General features: G+C 41.0%; 1 protein-coding gene and 1 pseudogene across 1 annotated transcript in view; both read right to left on the reverse strand.

The window, feature by feature from the left end:
• Positions 1 to 1,292: 1,292 nt before the first annotated feature.
• GALNT16 (polypeptide N-acetylgalactosaminyltransferase 16) overlaps positions 1,293 to 26,708 on the reverse strand; it is a 122,547-nt gene continuing 97,131 nt past the window's right edge. Inside the window, exons 12-15 of the mRNA XM_074236040.1 lie at positions 25,188 to 25,271; positions 21,103 to 21,244; positions 19,051 to 19,167; positions 1,293 to 12,203 (exon numbers count right to left, since the gene is read on the reverse strand). Coding sequence (XP_074092141.1) covers positions 12,066 to 12,203; positions 19,051 to 19,167; positions 21,103 to 21,244; positions 25,188 to 25,271 — 481 coding nt within the window. The 3' untranslated portion in view covers positions 1,293 to 12,065. The remainder of the gene's footprint in view (positions 12,204 to 19,050; positions 19,168 to 21,102; positions 21,245 to 25,187; positions 25,272 to 26,708) is intronic.
• On the reverse strand, positions 22,554 to 24,993 carry LOC141520510 (glutathione reductase pseudogene; annotated as a pseudogene).

Genomic DNA, 26,708 nt, shown 5'->3' on the forward strand with positions numbered 1-26,708 from the left:
ACTTCCATATTTTTCCAACGTTGCCATTGCTGATCGCAACCCCTTCCTTTCTTATTTCTCCACTACCATGTACTACATTTTCTCTCTCCTTTCACTCTGACTCTACTGTAGGGTCGCTGAGTGGTGCAGCAGACAGATCCCTGGTCCTGGGGCCAAGAAGCCCTGAGCCCCCATACCACCCCTTAGGCCCAGAATCCACCTGGCCTGATGGTCCTGGGCAGGCCATCCAATCCCAGCCCCTTGCAAGAAGTAAAAAAAGAAAATGTGTTATATCTGACCACTGTCCCCCCATGGTCCATCCTCTCCTCCTTTATTCACATCCCCACCCCTTCCCCCTGCCCCCCCTTTTTACTCCAGTTGTCTATACCCCATTGAGTATATTTGCTGTTTCCTCTCCTAGCCATCTCTGATGAAAGCAAAGGTTCCCTCATCCCTTCCATATCATTGCAATAGCTCATTGTAATAAAAAACAAAATCTTATTATGTGAAATAGCTTGGACTATTCCCCCTCTCCTTTTTCTTTCTCCCATTCCATTTCCCTTTTTTTCTTATTGACTCCATTTTTACTCCATATTTTATCTTCGAATTCAGCTTTCTCCTGTGCTTCAACTATAAAAGCTCCCTCTACCTGCTCTATTAACTGAGATGGTTCATATGAATATTATCAGTATCATTTTTGTATACATGCAGTTCATCCTCATTAAGTACCTCATATTTCCCCCCTCTCCTCCAATCTCCATGCTTCACCTGAGTCCTGTATCTGAAGATCAAACCTTCTGTTCAGCTCTGGCCATTCCAAAAGGAACCTTTGAAATTCCCCTGGTTCATTGAAAGTCCATCTTTTTCCCTGGAAGAGGACATTCAGCCTTGCTGGGTAGTTCATTCTTGGCTGCATTCTAAGCTCTATTGCCTTCCGGTATATTGTATTCCAAGCCCTATGAGCATCCAATGTAGCTGCTGCTAAGTCCTGTGTGATCCTGACTGCAGCTCCATGATATTTGAACTGTGTCCTTCTGGCTGCTTGCAATATTTTCTCTTTGACTTGGGAGTTCTGGAACTTGGCTATAATATTCCTGGGGGTTGGTTTTTTGGGATCTCTTTCTCTGGGGAATCGGTGGATTCTCTCCATTTCTATTTTGCCCTCTGCTTCTAGAATATCAGGGCAATTTTCCTGTAGTAATTCTTTGAAAATGATGTCAAGGCTCTTTTCCTGATCATGACTTTCAGGTATTCCAATAATTTTCAAATTATCTTTCCTAAGTCTATTTTCCATATCAGTTGTTTTTTCAATGAGATATTTCACATTTTCTTCTAATTTTTCATGTTTTTGGTTTTGAAGTATTGATTCCTGATTTCTGGTAAATTCATCAATCTCCCTGAATTCTATTCTTTGTCTGAAGGATTTATTCTCCTCAGAGAGTTTTCTTATCTCTTTTTTCCATCTGGCCAATTTTGCTTTTTCAAGCATTCTTCTCAATAACTTTTTGAACTGTTTTATCCATTTGACCTAAGCTGTTTTTTAGCATGCTATTTTCTTCAGCATTTTTTTGGATTTCCTTGACTAAGCTGCTGACTTCATTTTCATGTTTTTCCTGTATCTCTCTCCTTTCTTTTCCCAGTTTTTCTTCTAACTCCCTCATTTGATTTTCGAAGTCTTCTTTGAGCTCTATCATAGCCTGAGCCCAATTTCTGTTTTTCTTGGAGTCTTTAGATGCAGGAGCTTGTGCTTCCTCATCTTCAGACTATTTTGATCCTTCTTGGGCTCATTTGCAAAATATTTCTCAATGGGCTTCCTCTTGTTTCTTTGTTCATTTTCCCAGCCTAAGCCTGTTTTTGGGGGTGCTTCCTGAGCTTTTGGGACACTCCCACAAGGGTCTCAGTGTGTGAGGCTCTGTCCTCCCTCCTGGTCTGTGAATGAACATAAGCGCCCCCCTCTGCCACGGGGCCAACATGGGGGGGGCCCTGTTGTTCTATGGGGGGGCCTAGACTGGGATCAGTATCTGAATGTGGTCAAAGCCCCAGAGTCCTGTTCCAGAGGCAGAGGACAGAGCTCTGCAGTCTCTCTCTCTTCACTCCCCTCCCTCAGCTCAATGGCTTCATGCCCTGGGGGCTCCTGCTTACTGGCTCTGCCTGCTTCTGTTTCCTGGTCTAGGCTGCTGAAAGACCAGGCTGCTGGTTGTGTGCCCTGAGGGCTGGGCTCCACATGCTTGCTCTGGCAGAGGTCCCCCCCTGTTCCCCCACTTTGTGTCAGTGCTCCCCCAGGGTGCAGCTGAAGAGACTCCCCCGCTGCTGTGAGCTGCGGCTCCCAGCACCCTGGGGCTGCCTCCAGGAGGCTGAAGTTCTTTGGCTCTGGAGGGCCACCCCTCTGGCAGGCTGCCCCTCCGGCCCCGGGGAGCAGAGCCTTTCTGCTCTTTTCCAGGTTACCTTAAGTAGGAGAACTGCCTAACTGGGTCCCTTTGTGGGTTCTGTCTCTCGAAAGTTTAGTTAGAGTCCTTAGTTTATGAATTTTTATCAGAGAGCTCCTAAGACTCTATCCTTTCATGTCGCCATCTTGGCTCCACCCTGTATGGGTGTTGTTCAGTAGTTTTTGTCATATCTAACTCTTCAGGACCCCCATTTGGTATTTTCTGGGCAGAAACACTGGAGTGGTTTGGCACTTAAACTGGGGCAAACAGGATTAAATGACTTGCTCAGGGTCACATAGCTAGTGTCTGAAGCTGGATTTGAACTTAGCTCTTTCTGATTCCTGGTTCAGCATTCCAGCCACTGGGCTACCTAGCTGTCCTATATATTTGATATATACACTCACTATATATGGGTGTCTAAATATCATATCTATATGTGTTTGTGTGTATGCATGTGGTATGTGTCATGTTTATATAGATATATACATATATGTTATTATAGATAGAGATATATTTTCTTCCTTGGTAGAATGAAAGTCCCTGAGGACAGGGTCTATTTTGTCTTTTATCCCAAGAAAACCCATCACAGTGTCTGATACTTAATAGGGGTTCATGGATTGATCAAATAGACTTGCAGTGATAAATGTGATATTTGTACATGAATATATAAAATAAATATAAGGTAGAGAATCAACTTGATGTAGTAGCTATAAAGGTGTCCCCAAGCCCAGAAGACCTGGTTCAAGTGTCTCCCACCTCTTCTGGCAGGTAGTAGACATAAGACCCCATGCAGGTTATTTCACCTCTCTGTGTTCTAGGCAACTTTCTAAGACTACATAAGCTGCAGAGAATATACAGATTTACACCAGTAGGAGGAGGACTTTGACTGCATAGTTCTTCATACAAAGGGAAAAAGGTCTAGGCCTTATACCTAAATACAAGATTGGGGGGCAGGGCTACGGCTAGGGAAAGAGAGGCACCAGCCACTAGGAGGAACAGGAAAGGGTTTGTGCAGAAGGTAACTTGGGTTGAGTTTTTTAGTAGATCAGGGATTTTCAGATTTGGAAGGAGGAGGAAATGTCTTTTTAGATATGGGGGATAGTTAATAGACACAGAGATGGAAGATGCAATGGAAATGGAATGTGTGAGGAACAGTCAGAAAAACTAGTTTGGCCAAAGCATAAAGAAATAAATATTAACGCCAGAAGGGTTGATTTTGTGCAAGCTATGAAAGGATTCAAATGTCAAATAAAGGAGGTTATATTTCATCCTAGAGGTATTAGGGAGTCAATTTAAAGCCCAAAGTCAGCTGAGTCTAGGACTGCCCTGCTCTCGCCTCCAATAAATAAAACTTTGGAAAAAATCTGTAAAAAAGTCTGTAACTGAAGTAACTGTAACTGAAGACTTGAAAGCTTGACCTGGGAGGGGACTGGGCTTGGGAAGGATGGGGCTTGGAGAAGGCCTTGACTAAAGAAGGGCCTCCAGTTTTGTAAGTTGAACAAGGCTGAACTCAAATGACTATGTATTTGTGTTTGCCAACCTGTTTGTAAGGAGCAGCTAGATGGAACAGTGTATGGACTGCTGGCTGGAAGTCAGGAAAACCTGACTTCAAATATGACTTCAGACACTCACTAGCTCAGTTTACCTCATCTGTAAAATGAACTGGAGAAAGAAATGGCAATCTACTCTAGTGTCTTTGCCAAGAAAACCCTAAAATAGGATCACAAAGAGTTGGGCACAACTGACAGGTTACTAAAATAAATACTATATACATTTATATACACAAAATACATGCATACATACACACTACATATTTGTGTGTATATGTATATTATATATGTATATTTATGTGTAATAAACACTACAGCCCTGAGAGCAGAAAAGGCAGCACAAGGGTATATGCTTATATGTATGGATGCATATATATTTAGGACAAATGGAAAGAGAATGTGCTGACACTGTGAAGATTTTCCTGGGAGTTTGATGAGATGACATTTTCGTGGCCAGAATTGAGATGATCTCCAAGTCAGAGAACCTGCTGGTGATGCACAGTTCATTTTGAAAAGGTGTAATATTTATTTTTACCTGGATCAGTTCAGCTTCAGAATAGTCAAGCAGTGTCCCCAGTGGTTTCCACGGAAATAAAACAAGAACAGCTGTTGTCCATTCAAGTTATGCTAGAATAGTTAGTTTCTTCCTGGAATTATTTTGATATTTTTCTCCTTCCAGGGTTGCTGTAGGAAGGATAGCCATGATTGGATCCACATCTCCCCCCCAACATCCAGTCTCCCCTCCTTTCCTGATTTCAGGGTCACAAGGAGACAGAGAAATTCCCTTGGGTATTGCTCTTCCCTAACCCAAGATTCTTCCAGATAACTCAGCCTGGACATAACTTTTTAGAGTAATTCTTAGAGTCTTTGGAAAACTGAGTTGCAGAAGTGAAGTTAGAGAAGAGTGATCTTTGGGGGAATCCCAGAAACAGGAGGGTGAATTCCCTACTTTGAGAATCTTATAAGCAATAAGAGCTTAGAGCCAGTGCCACCATTTGAAATCAGGACTCTTGGGTATTCATCCAAGATCTGTCCTTGACACAGAGAAAGTGACTTCAACGGTCAGGCCACGTCACTCACCAAATTCACTGGAAATGTGGCAGGGGAAAAAAGAGACTTTCCAAATGTTAGAGTTGGGAGGATTTTTGAGTTCAATTTGGTACAATGCCTCATATAGAGTGGACACTTAATAGCTGTTTATTGACTGAATTAAATTCCAAAAGAAATGTATTACACATTTAGTTTGGGCCAGGAATTGTACTAGTTGTTGGGACTACAAAGAAGAAAACCCAAACAATCCCTATTCTCAACAAATTTACTAGGGGAAATAGTTTATCTACAGATAGATAAATATGAGATAAATATTAATGATATAGAGGAGTAGGATGGAGTGCTGGCCTGTTTAAAACCTGCTTCTGACATATATTGACTGTGTGACCCTGAGCAAGTCACTTAATCTCTGAGTATTCCAGACAAGTCTCTAAAACGAGACATTGTAGAAGACTTGTCAATCTGCATCGCTAGACAGAGTTTCCTACCTGGTCATTTCTTAGATCAATGAAATTATGGTAATTTATAGACACACAGACATAGACACACACAGACACATATACAGACACAGACACACAGACACAGACCTAGATTCAGACACATACAGACACAGACACAGACATACATAGACACAGACACAGACACAGACACACACAGACCCAGACTCAGACACACAGACACAGACACACAGACACAGACATACACAGACACACACAGACACAGACAGTCACAAACGCAAACGCAAACATAGACACAGACACAGACACAGACACAGACACAGACACAGATACAGATACAAAGATACAGACCCAGACCAGGCACACACAGACATAGACCCAAACCAGACACACACAGACACAGACACAGACACAGACACACACAGACCCAGACTCAGACACACAGACACAGACACAGACACACACAGACACACAAAGACACAGACACAGACACAGACTCAGACACAGACTCAGACACAGACACAGACACAGACACAGATACAGATACAGATACAGACAAAGATACAGACCCAGACCAGGCACACACAGACATAGACCCAAACCAGACACACACAGACACAGACACAGACACAGACACACACAGACACAGACAAAGATACAGACCCAGACCAGACATGCACACACACAGACCCAGACCCAGACACACACAGACCCAGACATAGACCCAGACACACACAGACCCAGGCCCAGACACACACAGACATAGACATAGACCCAGACACACACAGACCCAGACCCAGACACACACAGACACAAACACAGATACAGACATAGACACAAAGACACAGACACAGACCCAGACCCAGACACTCACAGACCCAGACCCAGACCCCAATACACAAAGACCCAGACCCAGACACACACAGACACACACAGACACAGACTCAGACCCAGACCCAGACACACATAGACACAGACCCAGATCCAGACACACTCTACCAAAAGTCCTGGAAAGTGGTAAGCACTAATAATTGAGGGTAAAGAAAGATCTTTTGTAGAGATACCAACTTCAGTTGAACCTAGAGACACTAGATTGGTGCAGCCCAACCTGGAATGAGAAAGCCCTAAGTTCAACTATAGCCTCTAGCTGTATTTGCTAGTTGGGCCATCCTGGGCAAGTCATGTCACTTCTGTTTGTCTCAGTTCCTCATCTGTAAAATGGGGATAAATGAATATCAAATGAGATAATAACAATACCTGGCATATTGTGGGTGCTCTATAAATATTAGCTGCTATTATAGTGTTTGGAGAGGAAAAGGAAAATTCTAGGCATGAGAGATAAACAGCCTGTGTATAGATGCAGGTGGGGAGATGGAATTTCATATCTTGGTGGACTGCAAGTTGGGCATATGAAGTTATTCTAAATCAAATTGTAAAGGGCTTTAAATGCCCTTTAAATGCCACCTAGCTACCTGGGTTCAAATCTGGTCTCAGACACTTAATAATTACCTAGCCATGTGGCCTTGGGCAAATCACTTAACCCCATTTGCCTTGCCAAAAACACCCCTATAAATAAATAAACAAACAAACAAATAAATAAATAAATGACACCTAGCTAGGATCTGGGTGGCTCAGTAGATAGAGAACTGGACAAAAGTCAAAAAGTCTCATCTTCCTGAGTTCAAACCTGATCTCAGGAAGCTGTATGACTGGTTAAGGCATTTAACTGTATTTAGCTTAGTTTTCTCATCTTTAAAATGAGCTGGAGAAGAAAATGAAAAATCACTCAAGTATGAAAATGCCAAGAAAAATCCCAAATAAGGTCACAAAGAGTTGGACATGACTGAAAAAACAACTCAGCAACAACAACAAAATGCCAAACAGAAAAATCTGAATTTTGTTTATAAGCAATAGGGGACTATACCAGATTTTTGAACAAGAGAATGACATAATCATACATGTTAAAAATTCTCAATTTCACAACTGTGTAGAGTGTAGATTGGAGAGGGCATAGACTGGATGTGAGGAGACTATATTCTGAAGGTTATCTATATTAGTGGGGTCAGAAACAGGGACAACTAAATGATACATAAGGATCCCTGAAGTTGACCTGTTGACTGAGAAAACCACACATACAGCTATTGCACTTCCTGAGGTCTTTTCTTGATCCCTCTAGCTGATCTCCCTGAAATCCTTGTATTTACTCTGTAGATACCAAACATGTCACAATAGATCACAAACGCCATGGAGCCATGGACAGCTCCGTTTGTGATTTTGTATCTTCATCACCTGACATTGTCCTGATTTCTCTGCTAAACCAGACTTTAATATCCAGGGAATAGGGAAAGACAGAAGTATTCCTCAGATCATTATAGACATATACAGCCTCTGCAGAGATGTGGACTGCTGCAGGAGCTTAGTCTCATCAGAATCCTAAAGGCTAAGGGAGAGTAATGAGAGAGAGAGAGAGAGAGAGAGAGAGAGAGAGAGAGACAGAGACAGAGACAGAGACAGAGACAGAGACAGAGACAGAGAGACAGAGAGAGACACAGAGAGAGATACACACAGACACAGAGACACAGACACAGAGACACAAAGACACAGAGAGAGATTCAAATCCCACCTCTGCTCCCATTATTTCTGGGTTCTCTGACCTCAACACTCACTTCTCTGTTTTCCTAAACACCTTTACCCAATGTGCTACCAATCTCGAGTGCACTTTCTCACCTTTATTTATAAGGAGAAAGAGAAATAACATACAAAGGTAAGGTAATGAGAAATGCAGATAAAAGAAATGTGAAAGACCAAGTTTTCTAACCATGAGGTAAATGAGGCCTCACTTAACAATGACTAGGCAAATATCAATGACTAATTATAAGTAATTCCTAGGACTATCCAGCTCATCCTAATTCTTGTTTGATCAGAGCCATTTTGCCATCTTTGAACTGCAAAGGAGAGCAGCACATAATTCCTAGAACATACCTACACTGAGTCTGAGATTCAGCATGCTGGGCAGCCTGGATCTAGTTTATTGGCTTAGTCTTCAAATTGCATGCTTGTGGTTGGTTAATCAGGAAGCTATCTGTTGGATGGCTTACTTTGTCCCTGTCCCTATTAAGAAGAAAACCAGGAAAAAAATGCAAAACATACTATATTCCTGTTCCCCTCAAAAACATCATAATTCAACCTATCAGTTACCCCATTGCACCCCTCCCCAACATCCCCACCAAAGCTCACTCCTTTCCTTACAATTTCTGCTGTCAGATTTATAGGGACCTTGGAACTTCAATTTGCAGCAGGCACCTATAAAATACGAGTTGGATTTCTTCACCTTGCCACTTAGTGCAACTCCTCCTAGATTCATTTTGAGTGAAGGAAGAAGGAAAAGGGATTCTGGAAGAAATGTGGTAGTGGTATGAGCATAGGTCTTGGAGTTGATAAATAATTCCTAGTCCTGGCCTTATCATGACCTCATATGAATTCTCCCTGATCAGCTCATTTGCCATCTTTCAACCCCAGGGGAGAGTCAGGCTTTTGTTTTGACCTCATCACAACCACATTTGTGTGATATGAAGAATCATTTAACCTAAGTCCTAGATCCCTTGCTTATAAAATAACAGTGATGACACTGGCCTTACCACCCTCATGTTATTGTTGTGAGAATTAGACAAGATGCCACTTGTTGCAAGATATAATTTATTATCATTGTTATCATCATTATTCTCAAACCTTCTCTCTTCCACTGGGCTCCAGGAATTGTGCAACCATCAATAATGGCACTTGGAAAACTCTATGGGAACTCTACCCAGAGGCCTTGGACACATCACTGAGAAAGATCAGTGCAGGAAGCAGGACTACTAAGCAGGTGGTCAGGTAGTCCCGGCAAGGTGGAATATATGTTGGTGTAGAAGACTATGTGGGAACTGGGAGCCACAGGAGGTGGTGCACCCATGTTTGAGAAGGGTTTTATTCCAGGCATTCATAGAGACAAGTTCCTCAAAGAAAGACACATAGCACATGCTTTGCTCAAGAAGAACAAAATCTAAGTAGCTCTCAGCCTTCTGATTTGATCACTAAGAACAAAATTGGGACCCTTGGAAATGATTCTTCAGTTAGCAGTATTTTCTCATCACATCAATTCAAACTCTAGATAATGGCCTTTAACTCCAAATCTATCCTGAGATGCTTCAAAGTTTTATTAATTTTTATACTAAACCCATGGTCCAAATCCCATGAAGGCTGTCCATTGTGTTGAGAGCAGGGTTCTGCAGATAGTAGGGGCATAATGTGTTTGTTGAAAGAATTTGGATTGGATTAAACTGGATTGAGTGATATTAATTCACCAGGAGGGACAAGAATGGATGAAACAACATCACACTTAACATTGGAGGTCCATGAGTAAACACTGACCCACATCAAATGCCATACTGTGAGCTGAGGAATGGGGCCAAAACAATTATGCCTTTCCCAGGTGGAGTTGCTGGTAGCAGGTTCCTAATATGATAGGACTGATACCATCCTCTAAGTGATAGTTCAGAAAAAGAAAAACCTATTGAGATACTCTTCCATACAATACAGACAACTGCTATCACAGAAGCTTTGGATAGCCTTCAAATGAATGCTACAGACCAGATATAATAACAACTCAATGTACTATGGACATTCAGAAGAAAGTAAAATGAGGGCACTTCAAGAAGAGCTTGTGTTTTCCATCTAGAAAGGTCTAGAATTGTACAAAGCTATATTTATTACTGAGCCCTTATAGTCTTTAGGGTCCTCAGGAGGAAGGCAGCCCTGGGGAGGTTGGTTCTAAGGGAAGAATCATGAGAGATAAGTAGACACACAGCCTTTGCCACCAAAGAGAACTCCTAAGGGTGTATCTTCCTGGCTCAGTATGAGGATGTAGTTGTGGAGGGCAGGGGAAGAAGGGACTCTAAAAGGAGACCAAGGGGTGTAGGGGAGGAAAGGAAGTGGGAGTTTTCTTTTCTCAACCAGAGCTCCCAAGGTTGGCTCTTCTATGTCAATCCTTCAATAACAGCAGGGCTTGGAGTAGCCTTGGGGCTTCTGAAAGAAGATAGGCATTATTTATACCATGAAAAGGAGTCCCATTCCTTTTACCCCAAGACAGCAGCTTCCTTATAAAGATAAAAGATCTTTCAGAAGGCACAAGTCATAGATGGAGGATGGGGGAAAGTGGATAGTGAGGAAAGCTGGGATGCATATGTTAGTAGTCACAAAAACTCTTTCAAGGTCCAATTCCTTTCATGAATATCTCTTAGAGCAGTGGTCTCCAAAGTGCAGTGGGGATCCCCCCCGGGGGGTATAGCATGAACCCAAAGTGGTGAAGGGTTGACTTTAAACCTTTGGCCAATCAATGGAGAAATGGGAAGATGGGGCAAATTTCATCCTCATGATAGCCAACACAACAATACCTATCCTTCACTCATCACAGTACAACATGTCAGCTCCTCAATGCAGTTATAATGTAACCCTCACCTGGGTCCCCATAGCTGCATAGGTGCCATGAGAAATTTCTCCCCTTCCCCTAGAATACCACCATTTTATAAAAAAAGGGTTGTTTTTTCATTTATAAGGATATAGGATTAAAAAGTTTGGAGACCACTGTCCTAGAGGATTCCAGCATAGAAAATGGGGATTAAGAAATTAATATAAAAGGGAAATTGCCCAAGTCCTAAAAGGAAGAATCACCAGGAACAGTTTAATGAACTGACCTTCTAAGCCTTCTTACTAACTGATCTTGTTCAACCTGACAGGAATTAAAACACAATAGTTCTATTAGTAGCTCTCAACCCAGAAGATCCAGGATGGTTTTGACAAGGGGAAAAACTACTTCTAAAGTAAAGGGCCTTAGATGGGATTTTGCTTTTTGTCTGTTTTACCCCCTTCAGCAACTTATTCATCTTTCTGCCTTCCAGGGTTGCCTCTTTACATTTTAAGCATCCCACTGTGATCCTGGGATTTGTCCTGTGCAGGCTCCAAAGTGATGATCCTGGGCTTGTGGTCATCACATTTTTCAATCATTTCTTCCCCATATTATGATTCTCTTCCACCCCTCCCATTCCATTACCTTACAACCCCTCTGAAGCCTAATATCCCAGGCAGGAGCCAGTTACATCACAGAGAAGAAGTTAGATCTTCCTGTCTTCACATAACAATATCACCCATATGTTCACATACAAACCACTGTACCTCATTATGGGTAGGCTAGTCCTAGGGGCAATAGAGTCAAGACTGCCTATAGGGATGGGAAATAAAAGGGCAACATGCCACCCCCGACTCTGCCCAGTCTTTGAGTTTGCCAGTCATAGTCCATAGTCCTTACCATTTCCTCTATCAGAAGTAAGGCTAGGAATATAGATAGAATTGCTAGGGGCAGGGAGTCCAAGGACATGCCACTGCCTCCCTCCTTCCCCCAACATGAGCTTTGGAAAAACATTTAACATGGTGGCGATATTTGCTGATGATCCCAACAGAAATGTTGACAAGATGAAAACAACCCGACTTGACACACCCCCACCCTAACCCCATTCCAGCCCCAAAATCTCATGCAAAAAGGAACGATGAGTTTCCTGGGGCTTCCATCATGTGGCTTGCATTAGCTCCCACTGTTGGGCAGGTGAATCTGACTGGCACAATCCAGTCACAACCTGTGGGGATTGGTTCTCCAAACAGAGGCCACTGACAAAGTGCTGGATAAAAGTACCTTTCATCTTCCATTTCTAGTAGAGGGAAGAAAGAGAGAAAAACAGGTTTTTTTCTTCTTTAAAATAACCATAACTGGGCACATAAATGGCACATCTTGTATAGGTCCACCACCACACCCCTTCAGTTTCAGAATCATTTTGTGATCCATATCTAAGGTGTCCCAAAAGTACTGTTTTAAACTATAAAGGCTTTAAAATGATTTTAAAAGACTCTTGAGACAACCTGTCTGGCATTCACCTTTTTAGTGAGTGACATGTTTAGTGACTTGCTTATTCACTTGCTACCTAAACAGACCTATGGACACATAGTTACCCTAGGATCACAGACAAATTACACAGACGATTCTTTAAAGACTAGATGGAGACCTATATCAGTGGAGAGAAATTCCATATTTGAGTTCTCTGTATCAATAAAAATCATAGATCTGGATCTCCTCTTTCCAAAATAGTGTCTACTATGAAAATGAAAAGGTTACTTATTGGTGCTGAGTAGCCTTAGTGTTTAGTTTCATCTTCTATAAATCACATGACATTTCAGTCTTATTTGAATCTTTCACTTCCCAAAAGTGATTTAAACACTTAACATGATTGCCCTCTAGTCCTATGCTTTGTACCACATTTCTATGGATATGACGTCAATTGTTTTAAATATTTTTTCTGCCATGGGAATGACCCTATCATAATAGTTAAGAAGATAGCTTGGGTTATGAGTAGCATGAAGGAGAGCTGAGTTTCTTGGCCCCATTATAGATTCATCAGGGACATTTCAAACTACTTCATTTACATCCTGGTATCTCAGTTTTCTCTAGTCTAATAATGAAGGGAAAACAGCTGGAGAACATCTGAAATATGACTTGGATGGAATGGAAGGAGATGTCAAAAGGACCCCAAAAGGAAACTTGGGCCTTTGAACTAGGTTAGAGGGCAATGTTACTCAGCAGCTCAAAATGGAAGTAGGAATGAATGCAGCATCTAGGTCTCCTGCCTTACTTCTCAGTCATTCAATCACTGTGCTAGGTTTTGGGAATTCAAAGACAAAAATGGACCATTTCTCTTATCTTAAATAGTTTCATATTTTATCTGGGGGAAACAATACATGCACATTTAAATTTTTGAAAAATATATACAATATAAATATGAGTATTTTAGATGGGGAGGCATTAGGAGCTGTGGAGAGGATTAGGGAAGGAAATGAGGGTTTATATAGTACCAAGTGATATGCTAAGTAATCTATCTATCAATCTATCTATCTATCTATCTATCTATCTATCTATCTATCTATCAGTCATTTGATCCTCACAACAACTTGGGAAATAGATGCTGCTATTATCTCTATTTTACAATTGGGGAAACTGAAGCAGACAGAGATGAAGTGACTTGCCCAGAGTCACACAGCTAGTAAGTCTTCAAGGCAGAATTTGAACTCTGGTTTTCCTGACTTCAGACCCAGTAGTGCATTTGATCATCTAGGAAAGGAAGAAGTGGTTGATGCTGAACACATCATTTGGCTGAGTAAAGTGAAGAAGCAGCTTTACAGCTGAGTATAAGCAGTAATTTCTACTAGTGAAACAGGGAAAGAGGTAGGGGAGCAGTGATCTATATTAATTGGGAGAATAAGAACCAAGTGACTCTGTGAAGGGCTGGGCAGAGGGGAGTCTACACAAAATTTGCTTACAATAAACAGTGGAATGGAAGTGAAGGGAGAACAGGGTTACAAACAACCTTGGCTCTGGAAGAACAGGGAATGCAAATTTCGAGAAACAATTCTTTTTAAAAAATTTTTTTAAATATTTGTTTTGAGTTCTAAATTCTCTCCTTCCGTCCTCTCCCTTTTCCACTCATAGAGAAGGCAAGAAACATGATAGGGGACAATTCTTCAGTGGAATTATCCAGGGACTTTTTTATAGGGACATTAGAGTAACCAGTTAATGGTGAATAGGGTACAATAGATGATTTGAGGAAGCAGCTGGATTCCTTTGGATATCCTTTCTCTGTGTCTTTTCCAGTTTATACATTCATAACATGATTTAATTTCCATTTGACTCTTGTAAGGATTCTTGGATCCAAGTCCCAGTTCTACCACTAACTTGTTGAAGGACCAGGGACAGATCATTTAACCTCTTTGGGCTTCAGTTTTCTCATCTATAAATGAAGGACTGGACTAGATATTCCCTACCAGAATAAACAATCTATAAATCTTCCATATGACCTTGAGTCAAAAAAAAGTCTTTGTAGAACCCACCACCAATTAGTATGACATCCACTGTTTTACCCTTGACCAGAAGGCACATAGGTTTCTCTTACATCTAGGTCTCCTGCCTTACGTCTTTAACCACCAGGTTAAAGACCTCAAAGTCAACTGGCCTTCTCCTATCTCATTCAACTTCTCCAAAGGTTGATCAATTCCAGGATGTTCTTGGGAACACTGCTTGAATATGTATGGCATTTTTCCAAGATATTTTTTGCATCTAAATTTGGAAAAGGGTAAATGACTTATCTTGAAGTACAATATCAATGTTTGTGAAATTCCTGTATAGAAAGGGGTCCCCAACATGCTTCTGGGCCCTGAGAAATTCCTTAGAAATACAAATTTGGCCAGGTGCCTTTAGGTCTGAAAATAATCGATAAGACCCAAGTGCTTAACCCTGGGGGTCCAGGATATACCAAAAATTTGTTTGAAGAATCACAAAGCACCCTCATCAGCCCAATTATCTTGCTGTATCTGTTAAATTCCAGGACTGCCTCCCCCTTCCCCAGGTGTGGCTGGAACAATAAGATAGTAAATTCCTCCAACCTGTGGGAAGCTCATGACTGTGTGACTCCCTCCATCTCAGGAAATATGTTCAAACAAAGACCCTGACCCTTTCTGTCTATACGAAACCCCATATCTACATATGATAAGACGATCTTTGCTTCTGTATTCTGCCTGCTCTCAGTATCCCCCCCCCCCAAATGCTATAAAAACCCTATCCCCTAAACACTCAGGTACTGTCTGATTTGGGTACTCTTTATCCCCAGGCAGTCCCTGGGAATTAAAGATCTCCAGACTTATCAAATTCCAGTCTCTATCTCGCTCTTTCGGTTGAACAGTGTAAGATCCTTCACCAACTAGTATAAGAACTTAATTCAAAACCTGGGTGTTTTGTGTGGACAGCTAGGTGGCTCAGTGGATAGAACACTGGGCTTGTAAACAGATTCATCTTCATGAGTTTAAATTTGGCCTCAAGTCACTCACTAGCTGGATGACCCTGGGCAAGTCACTTAATTCTATTTGTCTCAGTTTCTTCATCTGTAAGATGAGCTGGAGAAGGAAATGGCAAACCATTCCAGTATCTTTGCCAAGAAAACCCTAACTAGGCTAGTTCATTGGTTTTCCTATTCTACCATGATGCCTTCATCTGACTACACAAGTATACCAGGCTCCTCTTGAATTTGTGAAATCTGGAATGACTTGGAAATGAAGAATTGGAAACTGGGAATAAAGGAGGGTCTGTGATGTTAGAGAATGCCTTGATTCTTTACTCCTGGTAATTCTATCCAGAACAGGACATATGGGAATTTCCTGATCCAAGAGGCAAGAAGGTATATTGTTGTATAGAGTTCCGGCACAGGTTTCATCTCAACTATTGTGTGTAGAGGAACAGGAGCTGTGGTACTGATGGGGGAGAACCTTAAATTAATGTATATGAACTGGAGATAAGAGGAAGAAGTTAAATTTTGAAAAGGAGGAAGCATCAATCTCAAAGAAGAGAACTATTGGGGTGACCATGAAGATTCCTCCATTATTCTGGATGCACTAGAGAGGTATCTCGTTAAAAATGTGAGAAAAATAGTGAATGCTTCTTCCATACACTGAGGGATGTTTGTTGGCCTAGAAGGGAGCAGGGTAGATTGGGATTTAGAAGGAGTTGAAGGAAGGTAGGAAGGATTGGTATAATGTGAGACTGATAAGCTGGTGAGCAATCAAAGGTAAGCAATCAAGATGGTGAAAAACCTGAGGATTGATTGAGAAAATAGGTGGTTGAGCCTGGAAAAGAGTATATTTAATGAGGGACATGATGGACATCTTCAAGTAGTTGAAGGAAAATTGATAAAACTTGTTCTGCTTGAACTCCAGAAGAGGAAAACTAGAAGCAATGAATGGAAAATCCAGAGAGGTAGATTTTGCCTAGCTTTAAGGAAAAACTTTCCAATGATCAGAGCTATGCTAAAATGATTTGTCTCTGGAGGTAACAATTTCTCCCTCATTCGAGTCTTAGAGCAGAGATGGGATGGCCACCTCTTGATGATGATATAAGAGATTCTTGTTCAATTATAGATTGTGTTAGGTGGCCTTTGAATGCCTTCCAATTCTAAGATTCTGTGTGATCCTGTGATAGAGAAAGTCCCTGTCAAAAGCCCCTAGCCAATTTTGACTCATGGACCACTCATTTGTTGTAGTTGCCACAAAGCAGATATGTTACTTGCTTTCATGAAATTTTTTTAAAAATTGCATAATTACATAAATCATTTGTTGGGAAATAAAAATGACTCAAATATCTTGTTATTTGAGAACTTGAATATGAAGTGTTAGGGCTTACCCAGAATGTCCTACCAGGTACCAGGAAAAAATTCAGCTTTCCTATACTAGGAAACATGGTGACAAACTTCCAAGACAGTTCTTTAATCATGTATTTCACAAACATACAAAATACATTCAGTCACCTAAGGTCCAGCCATAACCACTCATAATGATTTTTGATTGAAATTATTACCAAATTCTGTACAACTTTTATTATTTATAAAATCAGGACATGTTATTAAGTACTTAAGCCACATGGTTTGCCCTAAGGTATTTGGAATGTTTTAAGTACAAATTAAGTACAAATTTAAGTACAAATTAAAATGATGACAGTGGATTTCCTAGACCCTCTCCTTAAAAACAGAATCTGGGACCCTCTCCCATCAGAGGGAAATCTTTGTACCAGTACTTTCTCTCTTTAACTCTAGAATCCATTTTGGGGCAGCTAGGTGGCCCAGTGGATAGAGCACTGGCCTTGGAATCAGGAGGATGGGAGTTCGAATCCAGTCTCTGACACTTACCAGTTGTATGACCTTGGACAAATCACTTAACCCTGACTGCCTTGCATCCAGGGCCATCTCCAGTTGGTCCTAATCCATATCTGGGACTGGACTCAGATGGCTCTGGAGGAGAAAGTGTGGCTGGTGACTTAGTATAGCACCCCTTCAACTCAAATCCAATTCATGTGCTTGTCATGGCATCATCTCCCTGATGTCATGATCTTCTTTGAAAATGAAGAACAAACATTATCTTTACTGAGAAGGCATCTGAGAAACAATAGATAGGTGAATGGAAAGGAACACTAGCCTGGGAGTTAGGAGAAAAGCTCTAACTTTGTGCAAAACTATTTCACCTTTGAGCTTCAGTATTCTCATCTATAATTATACTTGGCTTCATTTTAAAATAGGAGTGCTATGAAGATAATACCTAGCATTTATTTAGTAATTCAAGACTTGCAAAGCACATTATATATGTTATCTCATTTGATCCTCACAACAAAGCTGAGAGGTACTATGATAATCCCCCTTTTACAAATGAGGAAACTGAGGTTAAGAAAGGTTAAGCATCTTGCCTGGAATCACACATCAAGTAAGTTTCTGAAGTAGGACATGAACTTATAGCTCTCTGACAGTCTTCTATACTATTAAGCTGTCTCTAGACAGATTAAAAGAGATCATCGAAACATTGATGAGTTATCCCTTGGCAGGGATATACTGAAGCTAATTCTAATGGTCCTGGAGAGCCAGTTGTTAAATTTTCAGTGTGAGCATTTAAACCTTAGAAACTGACTAACACTACAAATCAGGACCTGCTATACTGTTTTGCTGATTTCTGTCATTCAGTTGTATCAGTCATGTCCAACTCTTCATGACCCCATTTGGGGTCATTTTCTTGGCAAAGATACTAGAGTAATTTGCCATTTCCTTCTCCAACTAATTGAAGATGAGATGAGGAAACTGAGTTAAGTGATGATCCAGTGTCACACAGCTATCTGACATCACATTTGAACTCAGGTCTTCCTGACTCTAGGTGCTATTCTGTGTCACTTAACCTTTGACTTAAAGCATTATTAATGCAGATTAAAGTTAAAAATTTATCAAGTGTACCTTTTTTTCCTTGAAAGATACTTGTTAAACATTTGGCATTATACCCCTGCTTGTAAAAGAATCTTCTAGATCACCTGGACCAAATCCCACATTTTACAGATAAAGAAACTGGGACCTACAGAGATTAAGTAATTTGCCCAAAGTCACACAACTAATTAATGATAGAACCAGGATTAGAAATCAGTCTGCTGACTCCAGTCCAATTCTTTTTCCATTACAACATAGCAGTACTCAACCTTGAAAGGGAGACCAGGAGAGACTTATCCACTAATCAGAGCATTAACTGAGCCTCAAGAGAGATTTGGGTGACGATAAGAACTGTCATGTCTGTGAAAACATTTTTAAGTGTTTGGTCAATACAAATATAAGGTACATTATTATCACCACAAAAGAACAAGTCCCTTCCTTTCTCCGAACCTCAGTTTTCTTATCTGAAAAATAGGGGAAGTGGATTTGCTGATGCCTAAAATCCTTTCCAGCTCAAATATTCACTGATATAATTCTCTAATCTTCACCTTGATCTATTCAAAAGAACTCTGGACAGCAGTACTCACACAGCATTCAGCTCATTAGGAGGCCTTATTCATTTTATTTCATGTTGCAAATGGTAATAACAACTTTGTAGTCTGGACAAGGGGTGACAGAGTCATCTACAGAGTAAGAGAAAGGTTAAGATTTATATGCTGCCACATACCTGTCTGCCATCTTTCTGGTTGCAGGCCTCCAGTGTGACTTGGGATCCTGTAGAGAAAGATGTGATGGAGAGACACTTGTCCTGTTGCCGGATAAGAGGATCACTGAATACCCACTCCTACAAGTAGGAAAAAAACAGAAAGAATCTATTGTCTCTTTGGACTCTTTGGAAGATGCTTATCTTTTATATTATTTAGATAAACAAAATGGGTTTGCTATATCTCCTGGTTCTATGCTTGTTTCAAATATTGCATATGACCAGTGAAAGAATCCTATCCAAGTATTTTGCTCTCCTCCCTTGATTTTCCAGGGTCTATCTCCTCTAGGAAGTTCACTGAATTGACTGCCCTAATAAAACTGTTCCATAAACTCAAAATGAATTATGTCCATATAGCACTAAAGCAAAATGCTTGAAAGGATCAAGTTGTCAGTCTTCAAAAGGACTATGAGAACTAGAATCCACAACAGCACAAGAAGCTTCCATCAAGTCAGTTCATTAAGTTTATTGTCTGAATCCTTGAATCCTTGCTGATGTGAAGCTGACCCTAAAACAATATAATTTTCTATCTTTTTATTAAGTATCTATCTCTGCAAAGCATTTTGTTGGGTGTCTATATGCATATTTATTATATGTATATATAGATACATGATCTATCTATCCATCAACTGATGACATTTCAGTCATGTCCAAATTTTTATGACTTCTTTTTTTGAGTTTTCTTAGCAAAGATACTAAAAAGGTTTGCTATTTTCCTCTCCTGCTCATTTTATAGATGAGGAACTGAGGCAACTAGACCAGGGTCATACAGTAAGTGTCTGAAGCTGAATTTGAACTCATGAAGATGAGTCTTCCTAATTTTAAGCTCCACTCTACCATCTATCTGTCCACGATATATACACACAAACATATATGTGTGTGTGTATGGATCCATATGTGTGTACTTATATATGTACATATAGAGAGGGGGAGAGAGAGGAGAGAGGAGACAGAGAGAGAGAGAGAGAGAGAGAGAGAGAGAGAGAGAGAGAGAGGAGAAAGGGAGAAAGAGGGTGGGGTGAGAGAGTTAGTTCTGTAAATGCCTAATGCTTTGGGGATTTTAAGGTATCTGCTCATTAGTTCCTATATTAGAAAGTGTTCATGGAAAAAGGCATCATTGTACTCAGTAACAGTAATATATTAACAATGATTAACTGTGAATGACTTGGTTACTCTGAGCAATACAATGATTCAAGACAATTACAAAGGACTCATCATGAAAATTACTCTCTACCTCAAGAGAGAGAACTGATGGACTCTGTAGAATAAAGGATACTTTTTTCATTCTTTCTTTTTCTTTTCTTTTTTTTATAACATGGCTAATATGGATATACGTTTCTCATGATATGTATGATTAATTTCAAATTGCTTTCCTCAATGTATGTGGGAAAGGTAGGAAGGAAGGGGAAAATTTGGAATTTGAAATTTTAAAAATTAAATCCTAAAAACAAACAAATTATTGAACAAATAAAGTTAATGTACAAGATATCAAGACTGATGATTTAGTGAGGAAGGTAGAATTCAGAAGACCTAGGGAGTTGGGCAGTGTAACATGATATCTGAGTTCAATTCTCAATAGTTCCACCAACTCTAAAATTCTATGAATCCCAACATATACATGTTATGAAGGGGGAATGCTTTTATCTGGTGGCACTCAAACAGACCTTCTTTTTGCCTTCAAGGTGAAGCTTACATAGGCTGATTCATATAAGCACTGCTACCCAAAGGATAGCTGCTGGGAAGGAGATGGGTATTGTGCAGAAGGGGACCACATGGGAAAAAAGTCTAAGTGTGAAATGTGGGGATGGTCTTATTGGGGAAATAGATGTGATGGTAGAGAGAGAGGCAGAGGGGTGAGAAGATCAACCCCCCCCCCCCATCCCACCTTCCACAGCAACTCTGCTGTTGGAATATCAACCAGAGCTTTTCTCAAGGTTTCATCCTACTCTGTCCAGGGGATGAGGCTATCTTGGGTCAGGGCCCAGAAGGGTGGCACCCACTTGCCAAGCAGCTTACCTGGGTCATGAGAAGATTGTTTGAAGCTCCTTTGCAGCTGCCCATGACAACCAGATTGTTGCCTGCAGTGTCCTGACCCTGAGACTCCAAGCAATTTGTTCCTTGCTTAATGATTCCAGGAATCAGCTCCTTCTCTGGGATTCTGAGAGACAAGGATAATCAACTGTGTCAATATGAGTGTTGCCCTTAGAATTTTCTCCCTTTATTGTAAAAAGGGCATTAGATGTAGAGTCAAAGGACCTGGATTCAAATTCTATCTTATTAGCTATACAGTTATGGGTATCATTTAATCTCTCAGTGCCTCAGTTTCCTCCTCTGTAAAAATGGGGATAATAGAATACTACATATCTCATAGAAGCGTAAAAGGAAACTGATATACAAACCTTAAAGTACTACAAAAATACAATTAATAATAATAATTTATTAATAATGTTTATTTAAAACAAAACTATTAGTTGTTATTGTTATTACTATTACTACTGCTACCACTACTAGACTCCTCTGGCATGAGGCCCTTTTTCTTATACACTTCCCTTATGTAAAGGGAACAGTGACCTCTTATTTCCAGGAATCTTACATAAAGGCACACCCTTCGGGAGGGGTAATGACTACAGCTACTGTTGATTCCAGGCATAACTTTGTGTCATAACCTAATTTTGAGGAGAAAAATATGCTCCAAACTACTATTCCTAGGGGAGAAGGCTATCAGGAGAACATATAAATGTAAACAAAAAGATCTTCAGGACCCCAAACCACCATGACCATACTTCCTAATCAAATCTGATTCCTCATTCTACCCCCCTGTGCAATTTGTCTGTAAACTTGCAGAATCATACTGGTCATGTTTCTCAAAATATACCAGCTCTGTTTACCCTTCTCTAAATACTTTAATTACTATAGTTCCAGAAACAAGAGAGGCACAGGGAGGGGAGGCAAACTGCCAGAGGTCACACAGGTAGTGAGCAGCAAAACTAAGATTAAACTCAGGTCCCTTGACTTCACATCTAGTGCTCTTTCTATTAACATCTCTATTAAGTCCTTCCCTTCTCACTTTCATTACTTTTCTCCACATGAGTCTCTTACCCAAATAATAGACAAGGTACAACTATTGAGGCAGCTAGGTAGTGGATAGAGTTCTGGAGTTGGAGTCAATAAGACCTGAGTTCAAATCTTAGCTCAGAAACACATTCACTAGGTGTATAGCCCTGGGCTATACACTACTACCTGCCCAAGTTTCTTCATCTGTAAAATGAAGATAATAACATTAATAACATTCACTTTGCAAAGTTATTGTGAGAATTAAATGAGGTAACATTTATAATGCTCTTTGAGAAATTTAAAATCCTATATAAAAAACTAGTTATCATTAGTCACTTTTAAACAAATACATAATATAAGCTCCTTCAATGCCACTCAACAAACATTAAAGTGCAATTCATGGGCCTGGCACTGTAGTAGGTGTTGGGGACAAAAACAAAAACAAAAAAAGAAATTACCATTTATTGGGGGGGGAATGGTATGGGCACAAATAAGTAAAAACAAATATAAACAAAATAGATACAAAGTCATTTTGAAGGATGGATAGCAGAGAATACAGGATCCTGAAAAGGCCTTTTGAGGAAGGTGGCATTTAAACTGAGGCTTGAAGAGAACCAGAAATTCCAAGAGGTGGAGATGAAGAAGGAGAGCATTCCAGGCATGTGAATGAGGTCAACAAAGGTGAGAAATGAAAACTTATGGACTAAAGCAAGCCAGTGTAATTAGAACATAGTGAATGGGAGGGGGAGAAGGGAGAGGGGAGAGGGAGAGAGAGAGACAGAGAGAAAGTTTGTATGTGTGTGTGTGTGTGTGTGTGTGTGTGGATACTAGGAACTATTATACATTTGCCTTTGTAGCCTTAAGTCATGAAGAGTTGGGCATATTTGAAACAGCTGAACAAGAATAAAAAGAAAAAGAAACAAGGAGAAAAAAGAGGAAGAAAGGGGTGAGAAGAGGGGAAGAGGGAGAAAAGAGAAGGATTGAACAATAGACACTGAAGGTAATTCCCAAGAAAAACTTCTTGAAATATTTTGATTTTTTGATAATTGACTATTTGGGTGTCTACTATGAAGGGATTAATACTCATTTGGATATGGAAGCCTTAGTATGTTTTATTACAAATAAATCTCACAACTTTTTATTTCTATTTCTTCTTTTTTTTCATGTCTACTATTTATTGAAAATCTTCCTGACCATAAGGGAACTGGACTGAAATTTAGTCTACAAAATAAGAACAAGAAAAGAGGCATCTGGAATCATCTGGCAGTGGTCCCCAAGACTCTATTTCAGCAGAGTGTGACCAGTTCTTCGGAAGAGGTTGGGTGGACGGCCACTGTGTTGTCAAAGTCGGCCCTTCTGGCCCCCATCTTCACAGCCACAGCAAAGCCTTGCAACATTTCATCACACCCTATTCCTTGCATGTGTATCCCCACCACCTTCTCTTCCTTGAGGGCACACACCATCTTCATCACACACTTAGTTTTCCTTCTAGTCACCACATGGTACATGGGGGTAAAGGTAGTCAGATAGGTCTTCACATTTTCTTTTCCATATTTTGAAATGGCTTCATCTTCCGTGAGTCCCACTGTTCCAATCTGCGGGTGGCTGAAGACAACAGTTGGGATGTTTTCATAGTCTAACTTGGAGTCCAATTTGCATTCAAAAAGTCTGTGGGCAAGTTTCCTTCCCGCAGCTATTGCAACTGGAGTAAGGAGAGCTTTTCTACACACATGCCCAACAGCATAGACGCCCTTTCTGTTGGTGTTCTGGAATTCATCGACCAGGATGTGTCCTTTGGCTTCGGTCTGAATACCCAGCTTGTTTAGGTTCAAGCCCTGGATGTTGGGGCTGCGCCCAATGGCCCACAGTAGGCAGTCCACCTTGGGAATCGTGCAGACAGTGGGTTTTCTATTGGGCTCAGCCGTGACTGTGGTCAGCTCCAAGCCCAAGGGGGTCTTCTTCACTTCCTTGACCTGGGTGTACTTCAGGACCTCAATGGCGGCATTCTCGAGCTCCTCTGTACAGTTGGCGCTGATTAAAGAATCAAAAAATCGGAGCACCTTGTCATGCCGTATCATGATGGTCATCCGAGAGCCAAGGGCTGATAGGATGCCAGCTATCTCCACAGCAATGTACCCAGCGCCCACAATCACACTCCGCCTAGGTAAATCTTCCAGCTGGAAGAAGCCATCGCTGGTTATTCCCAAGCTGGCACCAGGGACCTGGCCTTCACTGGGAAGGGCTGGGAAGCCCCCAGTGGCAATCAGGATGTGGGGAGCATGGTATTTCTTCCCATTCACCTCCACAGTGGGCTCAGGGTCACCTGTGAAGGCTGCATGGCCCCGAATGATTTCTATTTGGGACTTGGTGAGGTTATTTTGATAGGTGGTGTTCAGACGGCTTACGTAGGCATCCCGCTTCTCCTTGATAACTCTCCAATTGAACTTAGCATCACAGCTCTGGAAACCATAATCCTCTTGGTCGTAAATGAACTCTGAGTGGACTGCCGTATTTTGGGGCACACATCCAACATTCACGCAGGTGCCGCCCAGCTTTTGGCTTTCCACCACGGCGGCACAGCCCCGAGCTTGGCCGCTGGCCAGGCTGTCTGAGCCGCCGCCGATGACCAGAAGTCGTAGGAGGCGTCGGGTATGGCCCGGGCCCGCCGCCAGGCCCGGCCCCGCTGCCGCCGCCCCGCCGCCACTGTCCGCTGCTTGGGGCGCTCGCCAGGGGCCTATATCTTCTTTTCTGCAGTTCTTTGCTTTAATATCTCAAATCCCCTGTAAACTTTCACCTCACTCTCATCTAGTAGTTGGTAAGGAAGTTCAAGACCAACAGCAAGAGGTCAGTCATCTAGGTTGATATTTATGAACTTGGGGAGAACCCAAAGAGGAGGGGAAAGAAGGATGCCATTGACTCCCCATGCTCCTTTTCTAGGTTTCCATAAAATGATCAGTCCCAGAAGACTGCCCCACCTGGTATCTTTTTACAATAACATCATTAATACTTATAGTCAAATACTACTTAAGCTTGAGAGATCTACTCACTTGAGCTCTGGATAGATGTTCTCCAGGTACCACTGGAAGGATTTGCAGTTCATCTTCTTCCTCTGCTCCTCTCGGTCAGCTATACTGAAAGGAAAATTCAGTTCAATTTGACAAGCATCAATCTAGGAAGCTGGGTGAGGGGGCAGGGATTGTTAGGAGATATCTAGCAGGTCTTATCTACAGTCAGACCAAACCACAAATCTAAGGTCCAGACTTAATCACTCTTGGCCTATAAAATCTGACCTCAGACCCTTATTAGCTATGTAACTCTGGACAAGTCACTTAACCCTGTTTTCCTCCATTTCTTTATCTGTAAAATGAGCTGGAGAAAGAAATGGTAAACACTCCATGTCTTTGCCAAGAAAACCCCAAATGGGCCAAGAAGAGTCAGGCACAATTGAAATGACTGAACAATACTATCATGGGATTTAGAGATGGAAAAGATCTTAGAGTTTATCTAATCCAACTTACTTATTTGAAACATAACAACACTGAAGTCCAGAAAGATTGTTACACAGAGTTCAAATTGGAACCCAGGTCTTTGAAGGTTTTTTAAACTTGAATAAATTTCCAAAATAAGGTTTTTTACCTCTTTTTCTTCAAGTTCATCATTAAAGTATTTTACTTTCTGCTTTTCTTTCTCTTATTTATTCAATATTTTATTATATACACACATGCATATATATATATATATATATATATATATATATATATATGGAGAGAGAGAGAGAGAGAGAGAGAGAGAGAGAGAGAGAGAATTTTGCTAGGCATTATAAAAGATGCAACTTTCTATAAAGAAATAACATTTGTTGTCAAGGAGAATTCAATCTAATGTAAAGACATATAAGCAAATATCTGTTTTGTCTGAGACCAGGTTTGAACCTAGGTACTCCTAACTCCAGGGCCAGTGCTTTATCCACTGCACCACCTAGCTGCCCAGGTCAACCCTTTCTACTTTTTCTACCTGTTGCTCCAATCCTGTGCCCCCAGAATCCCGACCATTGACTCAAGACAACAATTTTCAGTCATCAAATCTTCAGTTATGTTTCCTAAACCATATGTTGACAAGAATATAGCCCTTCCTTATTTTAGAAGCCAGTTTCATGAGTTGCTCTGGAAGGAAACAGGTTCTGGGAGGCAGGGTTGGTAGAAGAATCTCTTTGACTAAGCTGGGGTGCACAGCAGGCATTGCTAGGTCAGGTCAGTCAGACTGGTCAGAGCTTATGCTTCAACATAGCCATGGACTGTTGATGCACAATAATCTCCACACTGTGAGGCAGGATTAGAGGGGGCCTCTGTTCTCAATGAAGGTAGAAACAAAAATATTTTCTCTCTCACCCTCAGAGTTGTGACACATAAATGTCTTCAATATCTTGGCAGACAGGAGATGGACTAGAAGTGTAGAACAAGTAATGAATACATTTTTGGAGGGCAGAAAAAACTATTTCTTCTTAGCTTTGAAAAACTAATACTGGGGCAGCTGGGAGTGAATAAGAGCACTGGCCCTGGAGTCAGAAAGAC

Source organism: Macrotis lagotis, chromosome 4 (assembly GCF_037893015.1).
Source record: "Macrotis lagotis isolate mMagLag1 chromosome 4, bilby.v1.9.chrom.fasta, whole genome shotgun sequence".
Lineage (NCBI taxonomy): Eukaryota > Metazoa > Chordata > Mammalia > Peramelemorphia > Peramelidae > Macrotis > Macrotis lagotis.